Genomic DNA, 20,943 nt, shown 5'->3' with positions numbered 1-20,943 from the left:
TCAGGAGAGACTGAGGGAAAAAAGTGGGAGACGTAGGACGGGGCTTCTCCCAGCCCCAGACCTCATAAACTTTACCCACAGTGGCCAACCTCCACTCTTCGCAGCCGCCGCTTGGGCTCACTGCTGTTGTTTAAGGCTGCCTCTCAGTGCTTCCTCCACTCATTTTACAGGCTCATAACAGGGCTGTGGCAGCACACAATCACTTGGTTTAACGTGTTCAATCACTGCGCTGGCAAAGCAGGTTTCCCCAACGCATGCTTCCAGCCCAACTTTCCCATCTCAATGGTTTTATGAGCTTAAATCTAAATCTCCGATAGTAACCCATTGCAGGTTCCCCACATTATTCTCACTCCATACTTTCAAAGGAAAACTTTGTGGATTAATGACTCCCCGTCCTTCCTGCAAGGCTGGTTAATGCTTCAAATTCCTATTGCTTTTTAACTCCTGTGGAACTTTAATCCGTCTCTGACCATGCTGATGAGCTGCAGAGAAACAACGCTGGCTAGGATTTTCATTCTTGCATTTTCTTTTTGAATGCAGCCAAGTTCAAATGTCTAATTATAACTTTGCAGAGTTAATGATCAATTTAACGAAGGCTTTAGAGTATCTTTGAAGTCATAACAACAAGCCAAAGGGGGGTTTAAAACGTTAACTGCACAGGGAGCCTATGTAGAGAGCTTTCTTAGGATTATCTCTCTCACTTAACAACAAAGTTGAGTCATTTCAGAATACTTCCAGCAACCCCACGGCTTGTTGCCACATAGCACTGAGCTTTACCTAGAGTTTATTTTATAGCTCTGAGCAGCACCAATCATTGCCCTGTTAATTCAAGCATGTTTAATTCAATGTCCCTCGACTACTCAGTCATGCCTATTTGTAACTTTTAAGCAACTACAGAAAGGTACAACTTGTCCCATCCACACCCAACAGGCACTAATCACCCAGGTTAGATATACAACGTAAGTAGGGTGTATATTGAGACAGCTACAAGCAATATTCCCTTAGTTGTATAATATGCAGCTCCTGTTCCTTTTTGCTTAAGGCACGTGTTTTTTCCACTTACTACACAGGCTGAATGTGCCCTCAGATGTATGTAGCTCCTGCTGATGCCAATGAGCTATAAATACACATCCCAGGACATACTCTGACCTGTTTACTTTTTCATCTAACATATGCAGCCACTCATATTTTGTATATACTGCACTCCATTGTAATGCTGAATCAGCACGTCCAGAAATAACAATAAGGGCATGCTCAGCCTGGAGCAGTGCACAGAGAAAGCAGTTGGGCTCCTCCCTGCTTGCTTTTCACAGGAACCCTGCCAGTCAGCATCGCCAGACACATTTTGCAGGGGTTTCTCTTCCAAACAAAGCTGAAGGTGAAAGACATCAACCTGCTGACAAAAGGAGTCAGAGGACAGCAGTTACAGGTGAGCAGACAGCCATTGCTTGTTCCCAAAGTGAGCTGACTGGGAGCTGAAGGGGAAAAAAAACACAACACACTAGGTGATGTCCTCCAACACTTTCCTTTGCAATGCGGCACACAACTGCATGATTTTCCCCTTTAAACTTACAAGTGGGGAAAATTCCCATAGCAAGAACCAAATACAGTCTATAGAACTAGGCACTGCCAAAAGAACATTTTATAGGTTTGACCAACCCATTTAATAGCCACCCTGTGGCTTGCACAAAGTGATGGGACTGCAGTGAAGAATTTCTAGGCACATAGGGGCCCTATAAACAAAGACAACTTGCATACCTTTTTTTCTCCCCGTGCTGTAGTTATAGACCACAATAACTGCATGGTGAAATCTAGGATAAGTATAAGTTGGATAAACTACTTCAGCAAAAATTAATGTTTTCTCCCTAAATTAGCCAGTGCAACCAGATTTCCTTTTAGGGCTCCTGAGAGAGAGAAAGATTACATCTTACTGCTTTCTTCATTTAAACCCAACCTGCTTAGACCTTATCTCTGTGTCCATTTTCCAGTCCATGCTGAGTTTATGCATTACCTCCAGGTACTATTACAGCCTTGCCACAGCAAAGGCTTACAGATGCTTGAGTCTAAAGACCACTTAAGCTCTCATAAAATATAAAGCAATACAGAAAGGAGAGCAGTTTGCATCATGCTAGAGAAGGCTTTCAATGAATACCTGGGTACAACACTGCAGCAAGGATAACGTGGAGTTAGCTTCCTTTATTGGGGGTAGTTCACGCACTTTGAAGAACTCTAGTCTTTCTTGACGTGGTCAGGGTACTTGTACTCCACAGAAGTAAAAAATCTCCTCAGTGTATATAAATACCTGAGAAGGATGTAGCCAACCTCTTCTCAGTGGTTTGTGGGGATAGGACAAGGGGCAATGGCTGCAAGTTAGAGCACAGGAAGTTCCGCACTGACATGAGAAAGAACTTCTTCATGGTGAGGGTGACGGAGCATTGGAACAGGCTGCCTAGGGAGGCTGTGGAGTCTCCTTCTCTGGAGATATTCAAGGCCTGTCTGGATGCCTACCTGGGCAGCCTGCTCTGAGAAACCTGCTTTGGCAGGGGGGTTGGACCCGATGATCTTTTGAGGTCCCTTCCAACCCCTACAGTTCTGTGTGATTCTGTGAAAAGGATGATTTTTGTTCTATTTTTAGAGCATTTTTGCAAGAAAGATCCCATGATGGAAAGGTATTTCAACTTCCGATCACAACCATCCCTATTATTCTTTAAAGCTGTACAACATGTTTTGTACTGGTGTTGCAGTACAACGTGTTTTTTTTTCTTAAATAAAATACAACCATAGCCTTTTTTTTTTTTAATTCTCTTTCTATTTTCTTGGATGCTTCCTCATACTTTAAAAGCATAAAAAAAAAAAAAAAAGCATTTTGTTTAAAATCAGAAAAAAGAACAGATTCCTTAACTTTCCTGAAGATGCAGGACCCTGAAAATCTGAGGGTGCATCACAAGTCACAGCATTTTTTTTTAATTATTATAGCTACTCAATGGCTACCACTGTATATTGTATCTTGGGACAATGTTTTCATAAGTGTTTCAGTGGCTTAGCAACACATCTTCTAAAATTATGTAAGCACTTGGAGCTAAGTTTGCACACCTGCAAAGCAAGTTAGATTCTTTAAGCCTAAACTATGCCAGAGACATGGTGGTAGTAGGACACCTGCCAGGTGACACCTCTTCACCCGTATCAGGGAGACTCGCCCCATGGAGCCTTCAAAAACTTGTATTTTATTTCAGAAATGCAACTAGGCATGCACTTGTCCCACCTCCCTTTATGCTCTTAGCTGAGAAACCCATGGCTCCGTCCATAAACCTGTGCAGGAGAGAGGTACTCCTGGAAACCTGCAGTGAACCTAACTGTGGCATCTCAGCCTCAGGCCAGATTACATGCGTGCACACTTGAATCTCGAGTAAAAGCAGCACCTGGGTTCCTGAAAGTAATGAAAAACAAACAAACAAAACTAAAAAAAGAGCGTTGCAGCACCTGAGTGAGGTAAATGAGTGGATTTTCTGCCAGATTCAACAGCAGGGGTAGAAGCAAGTGCATGTCAGCTCTACAGTAGGCCATAAAGTTCTCATCTAGTGCAGCAAATTAACTGACGCCAACAGAAGCTTAAAACAATGATCCCAACTGCAACTAACTGCAGCAGCAAAGGAGCCACTGCCGAAGGCTGTCTAGCACCCCTGTTATGGGAACAATGCACCCCAGGGGGAAAGGCAGGTGTGTTTTTGCATTTGTTGATACCAAATTCAACAGACACTATTGACCAAATCATAGACCATGGCTCTAAGTTTTCTTTTTCAATATTTCACTCTCAAATCCTACTTGCCAGTACTGGGCCTTCTAAAAGCAAGTATTGGAACTCTGTACGTTAAGACAGAATCCCCAATGTGCTTATCAAATGGCTGTCACTTTTCACAGATTCAAGTAATAGGGCTGCCTGAGCCACTGCCTCACATTGAGTCGTACGTGCTACAATTCAACATCTTCGTCTAGAAAAAACAAACTTAACAGGATTGGGAATGTACACAATTTAACTGGCAACACAGAGCAGAGGCACCCAGGGCAAAAGGCAGGGCATGGAAAGAAGCAGGCAGGCTCTATCACCTCACTTCCAAGTAAAGCAGCAACACTCATGTAAATACTGTGCAATACGAACTATCGTGGTGTAAACACAGCATCCTACAGTTCCTTCATTCAGTAGTACATAGCTCCCATTCTGAACACCTGAAAAAACTCAGGGAGAGAGATTCTGATTTTTAGGCATTAAAAGTTTTGTGACACAATGTATGTTCAAAAAGCTGTTACTGTTAGCTTGTCACTTTTTGTGCCAATCTACCAAGTGGTTGGTATCAAGAAAGCCATTGCTTTAAATTTTTGCCTTAAGCAAGCTGCTGAACATGTTTGTGCAATGGCAAAGGTCACTCCCTGTTTAAAATCAGGGGTCATGCCTTTGCCAGAATGAGACGTTGTTTTAAATCACAATCACTGTGGACCCTCCAAGTGGAAAAGAAGGAGTAGGCAACATGTCAGTGTCTCAGAGCCACAAAGAGAGAACAACCCTCAGTATGATGCTTGGAGCTGTGCACACCACACCACTTAATGCTTTTCTCCAGTAGGTTGCAATGCACAGCTGCTCACGGTGGCATAAACACTGCTGAGCTGAAATCACTATCCAAGCCACGTTCGACATACATACAAGAGGTTAGACAACAGCATCGTTTCTCTCAAGTCTGCTCCTTAAATTGATGGCTCGATTATGTAACTAAATGATGTATTTATTGCAAGACATGTGTTTTTACATGCACTTACTAGAAGACATGCACATTACACTACTTTAATCCTTGATTAATCCTACCAATTTCTAAAACACGAGATACGTAGCTTATAAAATCCACCTGTTTTGATTCATCAAATGCCATGCACTACAGCAAGCTAGAAATAAAAGGTGCTATTTAAAATGTTCCATAACAGTACATTTGTCAGCGATACTTGATCAAAGCATTTGCTTTGACTGTGCCCTATTTGTTTAACTACTATTGCTGCTGCTTATTTTAGTCTATACTAAAGAGTTCTGAAGATCATAACCTGGGCAGATGCCAGAAGAATGTAGCTTTTAAACACCACCTTATATTCAAAGAGTGAAATCAAGCTCTAAGAACATAAGTAAGCAAAATTCCATCATGTACACTAACTTTTCCTATGAGTTTTTTTTGTTTTGTTTTGTGTTTTTTTTTTTAATAAGATTCAGTGGATAAAACAGGATTTAAGTAGTTTTCCTTATAAATATTTCAGAATACAGTAAAGAAATTCATGCATGCCTGTGTTGGTATTGCAAGAGTTATTTAAACACATTTAAGAGTTCTACTTTATTATTTTGATAACCAGAAAATTAAACATTTCACATCAGACTAGACTTTACTGACTTGTGTGGCTGTGTTTTGAGGTCAAATCCATTGGGAGTTATTTTTACCTCTGGTGTGTTTATCTGTTTATCCCATTCGCACACCTCTTTGTGTTCTCTGACTTTATTGCATAACTAATAATTAATTGTAATCGTTTTTCATTTGGTTATGGTCATTGATTTTGACCCACTGCTTAGAACAATATCGTATTACATGCAGTCTCAATGGTTCTTCACTGTCCTTTCTCAGCTGAGAGGTACGCTAACACAGAAGGCTGCAGAACAAGAATTACATGTGATTTAACAAAGCACACACACAGACAGACTGTTCTGTGCTCATGTACTTAAACTGAAGGACAAAAATTAACATTAACTGCAAATCACCAGGTAATAGGAAAAATCTTTTACATGTCTATTGTGTAGAAAGATGCCAGTGTATTTCTTTGCTCTGAATTGTCAGTAATGCTGCTTTGAACCAGACAGCAGGGATACATCTTGAAACCCAAAATTTCACAGAAGGCAACAATTTGATTTCAAATGTGCTAATTATATGTATACACACACACACGTATATAGGGAGAGTGCCAAACCTGAATTTTAAATCCTCTGTGTGTATGAATAGGGAATTAACATCTGAAGTTCATCACTTTAAATGACAAATGAAGACTTCGTATATAATAGAGCTTAACGATAGCACCACAGCCATCGATGTCTTGGACTTACAAATATACTTTTGGTTATGGTCCATGTATAGTCATGGTGTAGCTGGAAGGGAGGGAGGGAAGATCAAAGTGAAATGTAGCTGAAAATGCCACTTTTCATCTGTCTTCAAGGACTGTCATGTTTTACACGGTTTTCATTGCAAATAATAAATGTCTCTGACAGTTGAATACATTTTACCAGGTGAATACAGATTTCACAGTGCAGAGACCACTGAATGTTTCAAACCTTTGAAATGTTTCAAACCTTAGAAAGGTGCTCCACATTTCACTTGGTGACAAATGTGCAGGAGACTTCTGGGGTGGCTCCCAGCCTGCAGTCACAGCTACCTGTTCAGACTCCTGAGGGTATTTCTCAAAATCCCTGTTTGACATCAACCCTAACAGCAGCACTAAAGGAAAGGAAATTAAAACAAATATGACCCATGACTCATGAAAGCAGTCACTGAAATCAAGATTTTCATGTAGCTGTTCCAGATCATCCCACTACCAGTGTCCCTCTCCTCTGTGCTCCTATTAATATAACGTTTTGTACAACCCCAGCTTCACACAGAAGAGGACTCCCGGCATTCCAGGAGTCAAAAGCAAATGCACAAATATTTTTGTTTCTTCTAGACAAAAACAAATCTCCTCAAACCAGACTGCTAAGAGCAAAGGCCTTTGCAAACATAATAAATGCCTTCAGCTACTTAAAATACAACGTTTATTTTTACTTCAAAGTTTTTTTCTAGACTAAATTACCTTAAAGCAAAAAGTACAAGCAAAATAGTTTGGTCTTTTTTTTCCCTTTTCTTTCACAGCTTCTTAAAATATGCTGGTTGGTCTAGACCTATGCTTCACAGGCTAACATAAATAAGTGCATCTTTCATAAAATTTATTCCACAAACAGGAGCTAGACCACTGGATAGATACAGCAGCTATATTTTAAACATTTTGGCATCCTTTCTCACCACTGTTTCCGTTTCCCTGCACCTTCCTTTTGATCTGGCCCCACCTCAGGAGTCAGTCATCTTCCCTTGGGGGCAAATGCACCAGCACAGCTCAGCACAGCCAGATGTTTTGAGGGAAGTTTCATTCCCTCCCTGCTACTTGCTCAAGAGACTAAAGAGGTACTGCTCCAGGCTGGCTCTGTCAAGTTTTCTGACTTGGGAATTAATACCAAAGAAGCTAATTCACAGAAGAACACAGAGGGAAAGCATATGAGAAAAATCATCCTATTTGTTAGACAGCTCAGACCTCTGGCATTACTCTTAGGAGGTACTTTGCTACCTACAAAGAAGAGATTTGAGGAAGAGTATCCCTCAGTCTAGTTCCTTCTCTGCTTTTTCTCTTCAATGTTTATGTCTCTGCATTATGTTTGGGCTCAAAGCACTGAGGTGCCCTCAAACACAACCAACTTCCAAGCAGCACACATAGCTCATCAAATAGCAGTGATCACAGAAGCACATCCTGAGAAGCTTTCAGAGTGGAAATTTGTGAAATTTTCTCTTGCTCAAGGACAGACTTGCCTGCTTTCCTCCAAGACCTTCCCCAGTTAGGAAAGCACCTAGAGGCACGTTCCCAGAAAAGCCTGTCTGCCATAAAAGTACTAGAGGAGGCGGCCAGCAGGCTGCAAATTTTAAGTTCATTTTAGTATGTTACAGATCTTTTTTTAAGAGCTGTACTTGTCAGGAAGTTTGAGAAGCCACCTACAGACTCTTAGGTTTGTTCTTAATCTTTCCTGCAATTATATCTCACTGTTCTGCAGAAACATTAGCCTCTGTTTTGTAACAAGTGAGAGGAGACCTAAGCACACTGTTTTAGAATTAGCCCCTGAAATCAAAAGCTTTATGCTGATCTCTGAGACATGCTCAAGCATAATCCCACAACCTTCTGCTTTATTATGCGTTTTCTAGCTTTTGAAGACGAAAATGAATTCAGCAGTCTAGTGCGATTTAACAAGTGATACAGTCAAAAAAAAATTCTCTTGGGAAAAGGCCTGTCTGGTGACATCAACAGCACTAGTGACCGACCCCTAGGGAAGTGGGACAGTCATACACAGATGGGAAATAGCTGGGAAGAAACTACATGGAAGCACTGAAACATTAGACCCTACCTAGTGGCTGAAAACTCAAGTGCGAGGTCCAGATGCTGAAGTCTGAATGTGTTAGCATCACTGTTAGGGAACTGATACTAAGTGACAGATAGATTATATTACATAAAGTTCAATTTCTGGCCGCTCACAATGGCTCCTAATTCAAAGACCTGACAAGCTACCGACAAATAAATCCGAGTAAAATGCACATTGCTTTGAAACTTTAGCCTTACACACTTTATAGTATACTACATTACAGTATACTCATTTGTAAAAAAGGACTGCTTGATTTTTGCTTAATAATACTTTACCAAAGCAACTAAAAATTATTGATTTCCTGTGATATGAACTGAGATGACAGAAAAACTAAGAGATTATAAATAAAAAGCCTTCTTTGTTCTGTATATCACTTCCGCTGTGCTGGTTAGTCAGATGCCTTTGTTTTGCCTTCTAGTCCCATGGCACATGAATGCAATCTTATTGGGAAATAAAACAAAATGAAAAGACAAAAATATTTTCCAAGATTTTACTATTTGTTTTCAGCCTTATATCCAAGACTAAGAGTAAAGAAGAAAACCAGTAGCATTTTTAAAGAATGTCCCAAACCAGTTTAATTTTCATTTTTGTTTTAAAAAGTACACAATACTCATGGTTCTGAAGCCTCTTGGGATAGAGGTTGGGACTAGTATTTTATATAAAAGTGATTAAAAGACATTTTAATTCAAAAAAGCTGACATGCTTCATTAGCAGCCTTTTCCATGCTGACTTTGTTTCAACTTTTAATCAACAATATCTATATGCAGCTCTGGACCCAACAAATGTTTCTGCATTGGCCTGGAGCCACAGAATGCTGTAGGCTGTGGGCAGCCCAGCTCAAGGAAGCCAGAGAACAAAAGGATGTTCCCTGCCACCATGGCAGAGGCACACTAGAGCGGTCTCTGTCTTGCTGTAGATGGCAGGCAAGGGTCACAATGTAAGTAAAAAGTCAAAGCAAGGCACACGCAACTCTGAAAGAAGAGAAGCTCCCAAAGTTTTGACTTCAGCTTTTTGCATGTTTGAATTCCCCATGTTTCGTGAACTGCTTCAGTTGGTAATGATTTAAGTCCAGGTAGGAGAAGGAATGATAGAAAATGTAATTCCATGATGAGTGACAGCTGCAATTCACTCAGGAATTGCAATGCTCAAGAAGTCACTGTTTCAATAGGTGACAGAACAGAAATGTCAAGAAATATCTGATCATGTACTTCTTTCCTAAACCAAGACACCTCACATTTCTTCTACTGCATCTCGCACCTTTGCACAGAGCTTTTGCTGATTCCCCATCATTTTGCTCCAGCTCTCTAAAGCAATTAGTTTTTGTAAGGGAAAAGGTCTAGCTCAATGTCTCTGTTCAGCATTAAGAAAAAACCTATCTCCTTTAAATGTTAAGAAAAGTATACCTATGAGCAACTTTGTCAATGAGCCATGAAAAATTAGGGCAAAGAAAGAGCTGTTAAAAGGAACAGACAACTCTGACTGAGATAATACTCAGAGATGCTTCTGATGTCCCTTGCTCTCTCTACAATGAACAGTTGCCTAATATTACAACTATTGGTAATGCTCTCATGCATTTCTATGCAATTCTGTGCCCAAAGAGGCAGCAGCACCATCTTCCAGTTCTCATCTGCTTCTTTCCAGTTCACCCTACCAGCCTTGATCTACACATTTGCAGGAAATCTGCAGGAACCATGGTGCTGAGGATTTCTTATATTAAAAGGATATTAAAATCTAGGTCCATGTTGCCTGACAATACTTAACGGAGATTTAAAATCCCAGGGGATTTGTCTGAATTAGCATTTATTCCCTCTTCCTAGCAAAATGCACACAGTAACACTGCGATGAAAAGTGGCCCAAAATACAATACCTTACCCTATGCATTACAAACACTATTCTCATCATTCCAAATGAATGCTAGTTTCAGATACAAAATCAGAATAGATTAGCAATTTAGATATGGATCAAAGAGTTGTAAGATATCTATGAAGATAAGATTTGGTTTTAGAAAGAGAAACATCTCTCCACATAATCTATGAAACAAATGAACTGTCTGGAACAGTCCCATGTGTCTGAACACTTAGGAACCGGAGTGCAGTCGCTCTCCAAGAAATGGAATCAGCCCTTGAAACAGCTCTCCTAATGTACTACTTGAAAACAATTTTCCAGCACTTTAACATGGAGTTTCCTAGTTTTACAAATACCACTACCAAAACAAGAAAATGGATCTTTGCTTACAAACTGTTACTCATTTTGATTACAGCGACAAACCTTGCTCTGCTTTCAGGGCCTGTAAGACCCTAGATCTATTCTCCAACCCTTACCACAATATCACAAATGCACTTACAAGCATGTATCAGAGGAGAGTTTGACACTGGCTTCAGCACAGACAGTATACTGCCCTAATTTTCTTGTATTTTTTCCTTGAGGATGAGATAGCACTTCTGGCTTGGAGCTTGGTGTAAGGAAAGAATTTTTTCTTTACATCCCTTTTAATTCTGCTTTAGAAAAGCATATGGCTTACCAGTTAAATATTTTAATGTTTTACTAATGAGCTGTATCATAACATTCAAGTTTTTAAGTATGAAAAGACACCTCGTAATATCTGAAAATTGCAGAAGGATCCAAGTAGCTTTTAATTTGTGTGTGCTAGGAATTTATAAGGCAAGTTGTCATCTCAGGACTAGTCTACACACATATTCAACACTGGTATTCTTGTACAAATGCATGTTCTTTTCAGCTTCTTTTGCCTTTATCAAAATAGCTGTAATAATACCAACCCAAATGTTCTTGTTATTGTATTAACAATAATGATGACATAATAGTACAATTATACCCCATGGGACTAGGCTATATTGACGCATGCAACCACGTGCTCTTAATCACTTAAAAGGCAATAACAGAGATTGAAGATATTACCACACCCAACTCCTCATTAGCGCACCTCTCATCTTGGAGATTGCCACCCACAAAGCTGAACCAGTTGTGGAATTGCTCATTCGCCTTCTTCAATGTGACTAAATTGGTTTTAACCAGCTTTGGTGTTAAACAAAGCTTTCTGGGTCAACTATACAATGCAGCACTATGAACACGAAAGAAGCACAATCCATTTCTAGGCAGAGCAAAACCCCACAGTGGGGCAGCAGTGAAGAAGTCATCTGCTAGCTCTTAAGTTCTTCTGAAGAGACACGCTTCTGAAACCCTACCTACAGCCCTGTCTGTTCTAGCTGAGTTGGAACAAAACAGCTTTTGTTTGTAGATACAGCTGAGCTGCCAATTCAAGTTCAATAACTGGCTCTAGATTACAGTAGACGTGCCTAAACCTATAGGATAAAATTAATTTCAATCAAGTCTGTCACAATCAGCTGTCAGGCTGATATCCTGCTGTCCTGCTACAAAACAGATGCAAAGCAGACATAAAACGCTACTTAACCATTTAGTCAAATCAATAAAAGAAAGGCACTAACAGACCTAAGTATGTGAAAACAGGGCCAAAATCTCAGCTGTCATATTAAAGAAGCTTTCGTAGTGACAGGTCCTAAACTAAGAAATGAGACAAGAAATTTAAAATGTCTTTTCTTCAGTGTTATGACTGCTGAGGCCCATCACAGAACCTGAACACTTGGAGCAGGCCCAAACTGGGACTCTGGTAAGTTTATTCTTTCTCTGCTTCAGTGCTTGGCTGTGCAAGAAGCTATTCATACTTCCTTCCGCTCACCTTTTCACCACTTTGTCTGTTTAGACTGCAAGGTCCATAAGGGTAGAAACTACCTTTTAGAGTGTGTGAGCGCTCTACTAGGTGCTATACTTCATCCTACAGGCAGGGCCCTTTGAATGGACTGTAATGTAAACAACAATAATATCTTTTCTCAGAAGGATAGCACACAAGTCTGCTTGCAAATTTTGTTGCAGATAAAGTTTCCATCACGCTTTTAACTATCAAAAGCTAAGAAATCTTACACTGTAGTTCCACAAACACTTTAAGCCAGCACTGCTGCCAAAAGAAGCAAACTCATCAGGCCAAAAAAAAGGTTAGTTAGAACCCATACGGTTCTCCAAGGCAGCTTACAACATAGCTGCACAAATGCTTGTGTTGGCACAAGGAATGGAGCAGCAGAACCGTTTCTTTGGGTGGCAAGTGCCAGCTTATGCAGGCTGAAACCCACTCTTGAATGTGCAGCCTGAATTCTCCAATGGTTTAATCTCACAGAGCCAAGATATGGTGGAAAAACTACAGGTCACCAATTTTACTTGTAGAACTACTAATGCTCACCTCCCAAGAATGCTGCAAGGTTAAGTATGTTCGTGTTTGTAAGGCATTACAGAAGTAAGATTGGTAAATATTTAATTTTCTCTCCTCCATTTTCCCTTGCCACTAAATATAACTCATTCTGAGCTTCATATACTAAATCAATGGCTTGGAACAGCTCCTAGAAGGTAGGTGTCAAACTCCTTGCCTGCAGGCCAGGTGGAGGCCACTCACCATACACGTTGAATTGTGATTTAAAACTGATCTGCAACATTACAACTGAAACAGCCTCCTTAATATGCTGTACCTGCTCTGCTGCAGGGAGCCATGGAATAGTCAGATTACCTCTAGAGCAGATGTCCTTTCTCATCTTTACACGGGAAATAGCTGCAGAGGGATAAATGACAAGTAAATCAATATATTTTGCAGGCATTCCAGGTGTAAACATATCCCGTCAAGCTGACAGAAACAACAAGTAAGTTTGTGAAAGGCACCTCAATAAGGATGTTAAAGGGATGTTGGAGGGGAAAGAAATTAAATACGAATATATATGTGGAAAACATATGTGGAAACAAGGAATTAAACTAAAAGAAAAACACATAAGCAAAGGGCTGGAGCTCTTTTTCACTCCCCTTCCTGAGTTTCCTAGCTCAGAGCTACATTAAGAGATCATTTGTACTATTTCAGTGCTGCTGTATCTCTTACAAAAGGTGCTGCTGACATTTGCTACCCGAATGGTTAGTGCTGGGACCACAACTAAAAGAAACCACCAGAGCTACTGTGTATCCACAGCTGCCTCTAGGTTTTAGAACCAGTAACTTTTCTCAGTTAAATACTAATTAGGCCCACCTGAAAACTCAAATGCCACATGGATCCATGGACAGCTGCTAGACATTCTCTGTCTACTTCAGCACACATCAGACAGCCCCAATGCCATTAACATAAGGGAAACCATCAAAGTGAGGAAGTACATAGCTTGCTGTCACAGACTGGGTGTGAGAAAAGGCATTTTGTTTATTTTGTGAGTTCTTTGAAGTTCTGCTGTTTCCAAGAGCTAATAACAATTCCTGGCTTCCCATCACCTTGAAAACATGTTGATATTTGATGGGTTAGGTGGAAATACCTGATGCTAGCAATACACCAAGGTAGAGGTCCCTGATATGAACATTTGGCATTTCTGGGCAGTGCAGAAGCTCTAGGACATCTGTCCTGGTGTTGGGTGCCTTGAAACTCTGCGCAAGACAAGCCTTGTAGAGCTGATGCTTCAGTCTGCATGATTTATATTTTTTTTCTATCAAAATAAAAGTAAATTAGATAAAAATAAATTTAAAACATTAAATGTGTGATAAACACCACCTGCAGTTCCATAAATCAAACTCTTGTGCTTCCTAGGTTATCCCTAAATACAAGCAGATACTATTCATGAAACCTTTCCTAATACGCCCTGATCCCGTTAATATTTATGCACACAGGAAGCTCCACTCAAGTCATTATGACTACTCATATACACAGAGTTAAACATACTGCATAATTGCAAGTCTTGAGCCATAAAAACTTCACTTATAAATGTAGGACCTAATTTGGTTGCCTATACCCATATACTTTAAAAAAAAACACAGCAGCATAGAGTCCTGACCTTTTTTTTTTTCCCCTCCTAAAAACATGGAATAAACTCTCAGGTGGGTGGAGCTGCCAGATGCTCTACTCAATATGAATGCAATCCAGCTAGAGATATTTTTCCTAGTTGCTGCTAAAAATAGAAGTATGTTTTGATGCTTTTCTAAGTATAGCTATATGAAGAAATAATACAGAGATTCCTGTACCTTCTTGTTCCTTTTCTGTAGACAGAGTCATGTATTTGCCACTTCTTTCATGGCTGAGGCAAGTTTCTAACAGAACATCCATTTATGCCTTCTCCTTCCAGTACCAGTCAGTGGTCAACACAAGGATGTGCCTTCCTACTAAACTCGCAAGTTGAGAACAAAGTTTTTAGAAAAGGAACTCACATAAGCTTGCTTTAGCAGCAGCTAAGAAAAAGAAAGTTATGAGGTAGTCCAGTTGCTTTTGCTTTTTTGAGCCAGTTAATTGAAACCACATAATCCAACACTGCAAAATAAAATTCTTAATCCATTCCATTTGTTTAAGTTGTTTTCTCTCTTCCAGCTCTGGGAATCTCCTTTCTCACAAGACATTGGTACACGCTGCTGTTCTGCACTACAATTACACCACACCTGCAGAGTTTGTTCCAGTTTTGCCTACTGAGGACCACTTAAAGCAATTCAAGAGCCACCAGCCAGGGACAGCTGGCAAACTCAAACCTGCCTCAGTAGTCTATCATATGTAATCAATTGCTAATAGAACTTCAGACTCATCCCATTATTCACTAGCTAATTCCCCCAGGGAAAACAAGGCAGCAAGCTTCGACTTTGAATCACGAAGCTAGTTTTGCCCCTCTCCCTCCCTCCCAACTTTCCCCTCCCTCTGCATCAGTTCACTACACTGTTTCAGCTTTTCAGCTTGATATCCGTTATGTTATGTCAGCTGTTACATTACGCTTAAAACAATAGACTCCAGCTGGCTGAGGTCAGATGTGAAAACAAGGACCTAACAAAGCCATAGACCCTCCAGTTATACTGAAATTGAGATACACGCTGAATGTAGCACTTAATGACAAACTACTTTCCAGACATTTGGGCAAGGCATAAAGGAAACACCTGTCACTGCAAACATTACACACTAATCCAGATAAATCCTAAATTTAAAAATCTTTCTTTTCACTGCTTGGCTCTACTATGCACCAGTATTTCATAGTTCTACTTTTTTCCCCAAGATGGAATTTGCATTCATCTGTTTGTTTGCTAAACTATTAAGTAGCAAAAAAATGTACAAATTTGAGCAAAAAGTTTATTTTCTTCTAGAGTTACCAAGCAAACGTTCTGAGCTTGACGTGGATTTACACCCCAGAAAAGCTTCAAACTTTAACCCTGAAGTAGAAAGCTTGACAAAAGCAAGCAAAATTTAAAGTTAATAAAACATGCATTTTTATTAATTTTTTAGTGATTCTTAGACACGCATGTCTTTGAACAGATTTTATTGGAGTGTAGTTGTACTAAAAAAAATAAACAAAACCTGGCCATACTACTTGCGAGAATAAACTCAAGCTCTTGAGGAACAGGTGAACTCTGGAACATGCATGTCCCTATCTTTCAACATACTACACACAACATAAAAGCAGTGTTTTTTTGAAGACTCTCAGGCTACTGCAATTTGTGTATGAAAAGCTAAGGAGGGTTACTCAGAGCAAAAGGATAATTTGGCACTGTGTTCATTTCAGATATTGGCCAATACCCTCATGCTGTCAGCAAGGGATATCACCATGTCGGATCATGTAGGCCACCAGGTAGCCAGCAGACAGCACCAATCCATCACCACTGGTTTGTGCTGGCCTGCAATCTGTCACTAGCTCCCCAGCAAGCTTGAAGAAGGTCACACTTACCAGAGCCTGTGTTCAGAGACTGAGACCCAGTTAATGCTTGGTGCTTTGTAGTCATGTTATCCCAAAGTGTTAGGCAGAGAAATGTCAAATTTTGATTCCTTTGCTTACAGTGACTTAGTTGCAGGCTTTATTTTAAATGACTGTGTTCAGATACAGCACCAGCAAACTCCAGGTGCAGAAGGCCAAGAAAAGGTTTCTTGCTTGTTTGTTTTACATAGTTCTTACAACAGGCAGAAATGGAAGTAACCAATTCTCTGCATCCAAACCTATCTTTATCAAATCCAAGCTCCATTGTAGCAGACTAAAATTAGAATTCAAGCCTGGCACATTTTGAACCTGCTAGAAGAAATATATGCAAGATATGTAGATGTGTTTTCTTCTCTATAAATCACTGGTTATTTGTACCATGTAAATCTAAAAATAAATTTCAATGGTAACTACAGAGAGCCAAACAATTTTTTTCCCCACTGAAAAGGAAACACCTAGGATGATGGCAAGAGCCTATCTGGAAGCACATAAGCATACTGGAAATCTTTCGGTGTGCTTAGAAGTTTAGTATCTGTTTCTTTCTCCTTCGTGCAAATGTGCGTCCAATTCATTTCACTGAAAGCTTTAATTGTTCTCACATTTTCCTTACAGCCATCCGGATGATGAGAAATCAGGCCAAACAACATGAACTTTGTGGTTGTAGCCACAAAGTGGTGAGAGTTGTCTCTGGCGGCAACATTTACACAGCCCTTCTCTTCAACCTCTCTCTCCCCCAGGAGAATTATTTTTGTTTATTGCTCATATAAAATTCCCCAAACCCATGTGAAAAACCATCCTTTTATTAATAGTTCACTTCTTCCAAAAGGATATTTTTACCTACTTCAGGACATCATCCAATGTCTGAATTCAGCTACCCCAAATGGGGCACAGCATGGTCCAATGCTGCCCTCTACAGATTTTAAAGGAAAACTATACTTCCCCTCTACAATTGACTCGCAGTACATCTAAAAGAAAAAAAAAATGCTCATCTTTCCTTTACTGGTCTTAGCATATTTTCCTTACATATTACCTCTTCATTCCTTCCTGACATTATTGTTCAACTGCTCAGTACTCAGCTACACTAAACAATAAGAAGGGGTTTGGCCTTATTTGTTTGCTTTTAAACCCATTTCATTAAATTGGTTCAGCTGCCACTAACACTATCTTCTTTCCACTTTACAAGCATCTGATTTGGATCCCTCAGACTTTTTCAGGATGGATGTAAAGCACGGCTTAAACTGAGAGCTTTCTCATCCAGAGCTGCTCTTCACAGAGACTGCATCAGTCGGTAGATGCAGCCTGTAATGCCTATTACCTGGGCATCCTTTACAGGCATTACTTTCATTCAATTTTTCAAAAATAATGAAAATAAGAACAACTATTAATGTCCAGATTACAAGCCTTGGCCTTCTCAAACCACAAAGATAATCAGAAGGTAAACGCTGGGACCATTTTGATCCATTTGTTCTTTGTGAAGACTACCTTCAGACTCAAAAGCTGTAAGTATGTTTCCCTTCCTTTCTCACGGGGTGCATAAAACACCAGCAAATCATATTCAAACAAAAGCTTATATTAAAGCAAGAAATAAAATATAGATATATTGTAGGCCTCAGTTCTGTGCCACTCTCTCTCAGCTGTAGGAATTATTTCAAAGCTAATAAGACAAATATCAACCACAAAAAAATAATTTCTGTTTTTCTTTACTGAAGGCCTTTTGAATGTTTAAAAACTGTTTAACCTCTTCACTAAGAAGTACTCTAAAGCAGAAAAGGAACTCAGAAAACAAAAAGCTGGAAAGAGCTTATACTTTCATCATAAAAACATACTGTTACTTTTTTTTTTTTTGTTGGAATCAATATTGAAATGAGATTCCTACAAGAAAATAGCTTTTTCAGGCACACTAAATATCCCTTGGTTCAGCAGAATATTTAATCCCCTTGGATCAGGCACTTGGATTTTCTTAGATCATGCTGAGATAACAGCATTCTGCTGTGTTCTGGCACCATAAAATCCTTGCTTATGAAAATAAAAGAAAAATATGGCCTCTCTGGGAACATACATCTCAGAATTACTTTTTTCCATAGTTTAAATATTGTAGTCTCAAAATCAATTTTTACAGAGATATACCACATTCTCTTTATGAGTCATGGCAAAAGCTCTCCCGCACCACTCTTTTAAATGGGCCAAGTGTACATATACCCTCCAAAATGATGATCCTTTCAGAGTCTTGGCTCAGACGCCAGCTCACGCTGGGCAAGTGCCAACGAGTAACTGTAGTCAAACCCCTCCAACAGCACCATCTAGTGAAAAAAAGATAAAATAAACACATGCAAATTTAAACAGTTTTCACTGCATTCTGGAAGCTAACAAAAGGCCAATTCTCTCCTAATCTCCCATTACAACTGCATTTAGGTATAGCTTTCATCAAGGCTCTTTGCCCTGTGAAGTGTGGTGACAAGTAGAGAAAGATTCAACAGCTAATTGTAAGCTTTTTGTCTAAAATTGGAACACCAATGGGAACACCAACTTAACACTGGAAAAATAAACAAGGGTAAGTTTGCAGTTCTCTTATTGTTATGAAAAATAGATCCAATTTAAAATACTTAAAATTATTGGTAACATATCTTCAATTTCCTGCTTTGGTAGTGGGAGATGATATTGCAATATTTTAATAATAAACAGCTCCAGAACAAAAAAGAGCCAATATATACATATAATCTCGGCAACCCTTTTAGCCCTTGTTTTCATATAATTATAGTATCTTGTATGACTATGTCTCTGAAGCACAAAAACCTTGAAATAAGAACGGTATAGGAAATTTTACTAGGTAGAAGCTAATAGAAACCAGATTCTGACATTTTTATTTTGTTTTGCAAGGTGCCACAACTTCTTTGAAAGTCCCACCAAGACAGGATAGAGCAGAGAGCATGTTGGCCCATCTACTGCTTTGAATCAGTGGATCACTGGCAATCATCTTAAGTTTCTTGAAAATCACCACAGTTTAGGAAAAGAATATCTATATGTGCCAACACTAAATAAACATACAACAGCTGAATTTCCAAGAAACTATAACAGTAGGATTTCATCTTAAAAATTCACTGTAGTTTTTAAGTGATATAGAACAGGAACATTGATTCATACTCCTTAGAAAGTAAATATATATATATATATATATACACACACATACACAGTACCTGCTATGAACACACAAAATGAGTGCTGTGATTTTGCTCATGAAATCATGTGAGAAGGCCATGTTGCCACTAGAAGTTATTTCACTCAAACAACACAATGTTTCAACTAAAATATTATGATACATTACAAAGATGAGTGTCTCACTGAGATTTCATCACAGGTGAAATTAATCAGAGAAATTAGCAAAAGTATCCACAACTACTACTTAGGGTTAAAAAAAGCCCTTTAAAAAGTACAAAAAGAAAATGGCACGTCACAGAACAAATAAGGTACTGGTTGAAGAAATACAAAGAAATCAAGGATTTATCAGGGGGACCTCACTTACCGCTGAGGTACAACAAATTAAACAGTTTTTTGTGCTTAAAATCATGTCTGACAGATTTCAAAACTAAGGTTCTCAAATGAAGACTAAATTGGCAGCACAGAAATACTCTTGGAACATTTCTTGATATGTACCTGCTGCAGCACTGATGAAACAAAGAAAAGGTAACTAAGTTTTCTCTACCGAAGAAAAAGGGTATTGGACAGGTAGAACATGTTGTCTTAACTCCAAAGTCAATAAAAACATACCAGTTACGCATTTGTGAAAGAAAGCTGGATCAGAGTTTTGCTAAAAGAAAGGAATTGCAATTATTATTTTTCTCTCCCTATGTTCAGGTACCTAGTCTTTGGCATGGCTGAATGATGGATTACCCTGATCAGTACAAGAGATTCAAGCTTAATTAGAAAAACCTTGCACGCTGGACACAATACAGACAACCTCAGTATAGACCATATATGTGGTAAAAGTGGGGTTTTGTACTATTATGACTTTTGGTGTTTCTGGGACTCATTGGGGGAAAAAACAAAACTTTATGGCAAGTAAACCATAAAAAACATTGCTTTTAATGTGTAAATTCTGATCTCCTGAAGAAATACTGCAAGAACAAACATGCATCAGTCACGTTAATACATACCATCCAAAATAATGTCCCCGTAGCAAGAGCTGCATACTGTTCAATTGTCGAAAGCACACTGAAGATAAGGCATATCAGCACAATAAGGAAACTGTAAAAAAGAAATTTATATTTATATAAATATAAATAACAATAAATGTGTAATGAGTCTAATAAAAATCTAGGAGGACAAATATTTATTCTATCACTAATTATCTGTACACACAGAAGTAACATGGATATTACATTATCTTAAACACAGCTAGTAAACTGGGTGCTCCTGCTTCTCTTACATAACCTCTCTCTCTTCAGACAGTTTTTGGGTTGAAAATTATCAAATTAAAACTGTACAACAGACTTATTTACCTACCTCTGAGACTTGTCCAACCCCAGATAACAGCATTCCTTGTCTGTAACTGTTTTAACAGCTTCTATGGCTGAATCACACACCTGCCCACCAATTGTTTCAAATATTTGCCTTTTGCTGTTGCAAATTCTATCAAACTGCAAAAACAAATCCCAGCTAAGCCAGAGCTTAATATGCTCTGCCCACACTACCTTGTACAACAACCATTTCCCTAAAAGCCCCAGGTAAACAAAGTCTGATATTCAGCATTTGAAACATAACTTGGGGTTGATTCAAATTTTAAAATAAAATTTCAAAACAACCATCACAGAAAGAGAAAGGGAATAGGAAAGTTCATTCCCCTGCCCAAGCAACTCCCTCTGCACCAATCCTTTGCATTTGACAGAAGCATGCTGCAAAAAAAAAAAACAGTAACTAAATTATCTGCCCCTTACAGACCTCCGAAAT

General features: G+C 39.2%; 1 protein-coding gene and 1 long non-coding RNA gene across 6 annotated transcripts in view; one reads left to right on the top strand and one right to left on the bottom strand.

The window, feature by feature from the left end:
- The window catches only part of KCNQ1 (potassium voltage-gated channel subfamily Q member 1), a 342,658-nt gene that overhangs the window by 277,045 nt on the left and 44,670 nt on the right, over positions 1 to 20,943 (bottom strand). For all 5 annotated transcript variants that reach the window (XR_014693723.1, XM_084521542.1, XM_084521543.1 and 2 more), the window contains exon 2: positions 20,151 to 20,241. Coding sequence is in view for 4 of the 5 variants with exons in the window: in XM_084521542.1 (XP_084377668.1) it covers positions 20,151 to 20,241 (91 nt within the window). In the remaining variant the exon portion in view is untranslated. The remainder of the gene's footprint in view (positions 1 to 20,150; positions 20,242 to 20,943) is intronic.
- Positions 1,350 to 14,674, top strand: LOC311437978. Its single transcript, XR_014693877.1, has 4 exons — positions 1,350 to 1,429; positions 11,812 to 11,876; positions 12,906 to 12,951; positions 14,640 to 14,674. It is a non-coding gene; the product is annotated as an uncharacterized lncRNA (long non-coding RNA).

This window comes from Aythya ferina (assembly GCF_964211825.1).
Source record: "Aythya ferina genome assembly, chromosome: 5".
Taxonomy (NCBI): Eukaryota; Metazoa; Chordata; class Aves; order Anseriformes; family Anatidae; genus Aythya; species Aythya ferina.
The sequence above is the reverse complement of the archived record's forward strand: the minus strand, read 5'-3'. Positions and strand labels throughout refer to the sequence as shown.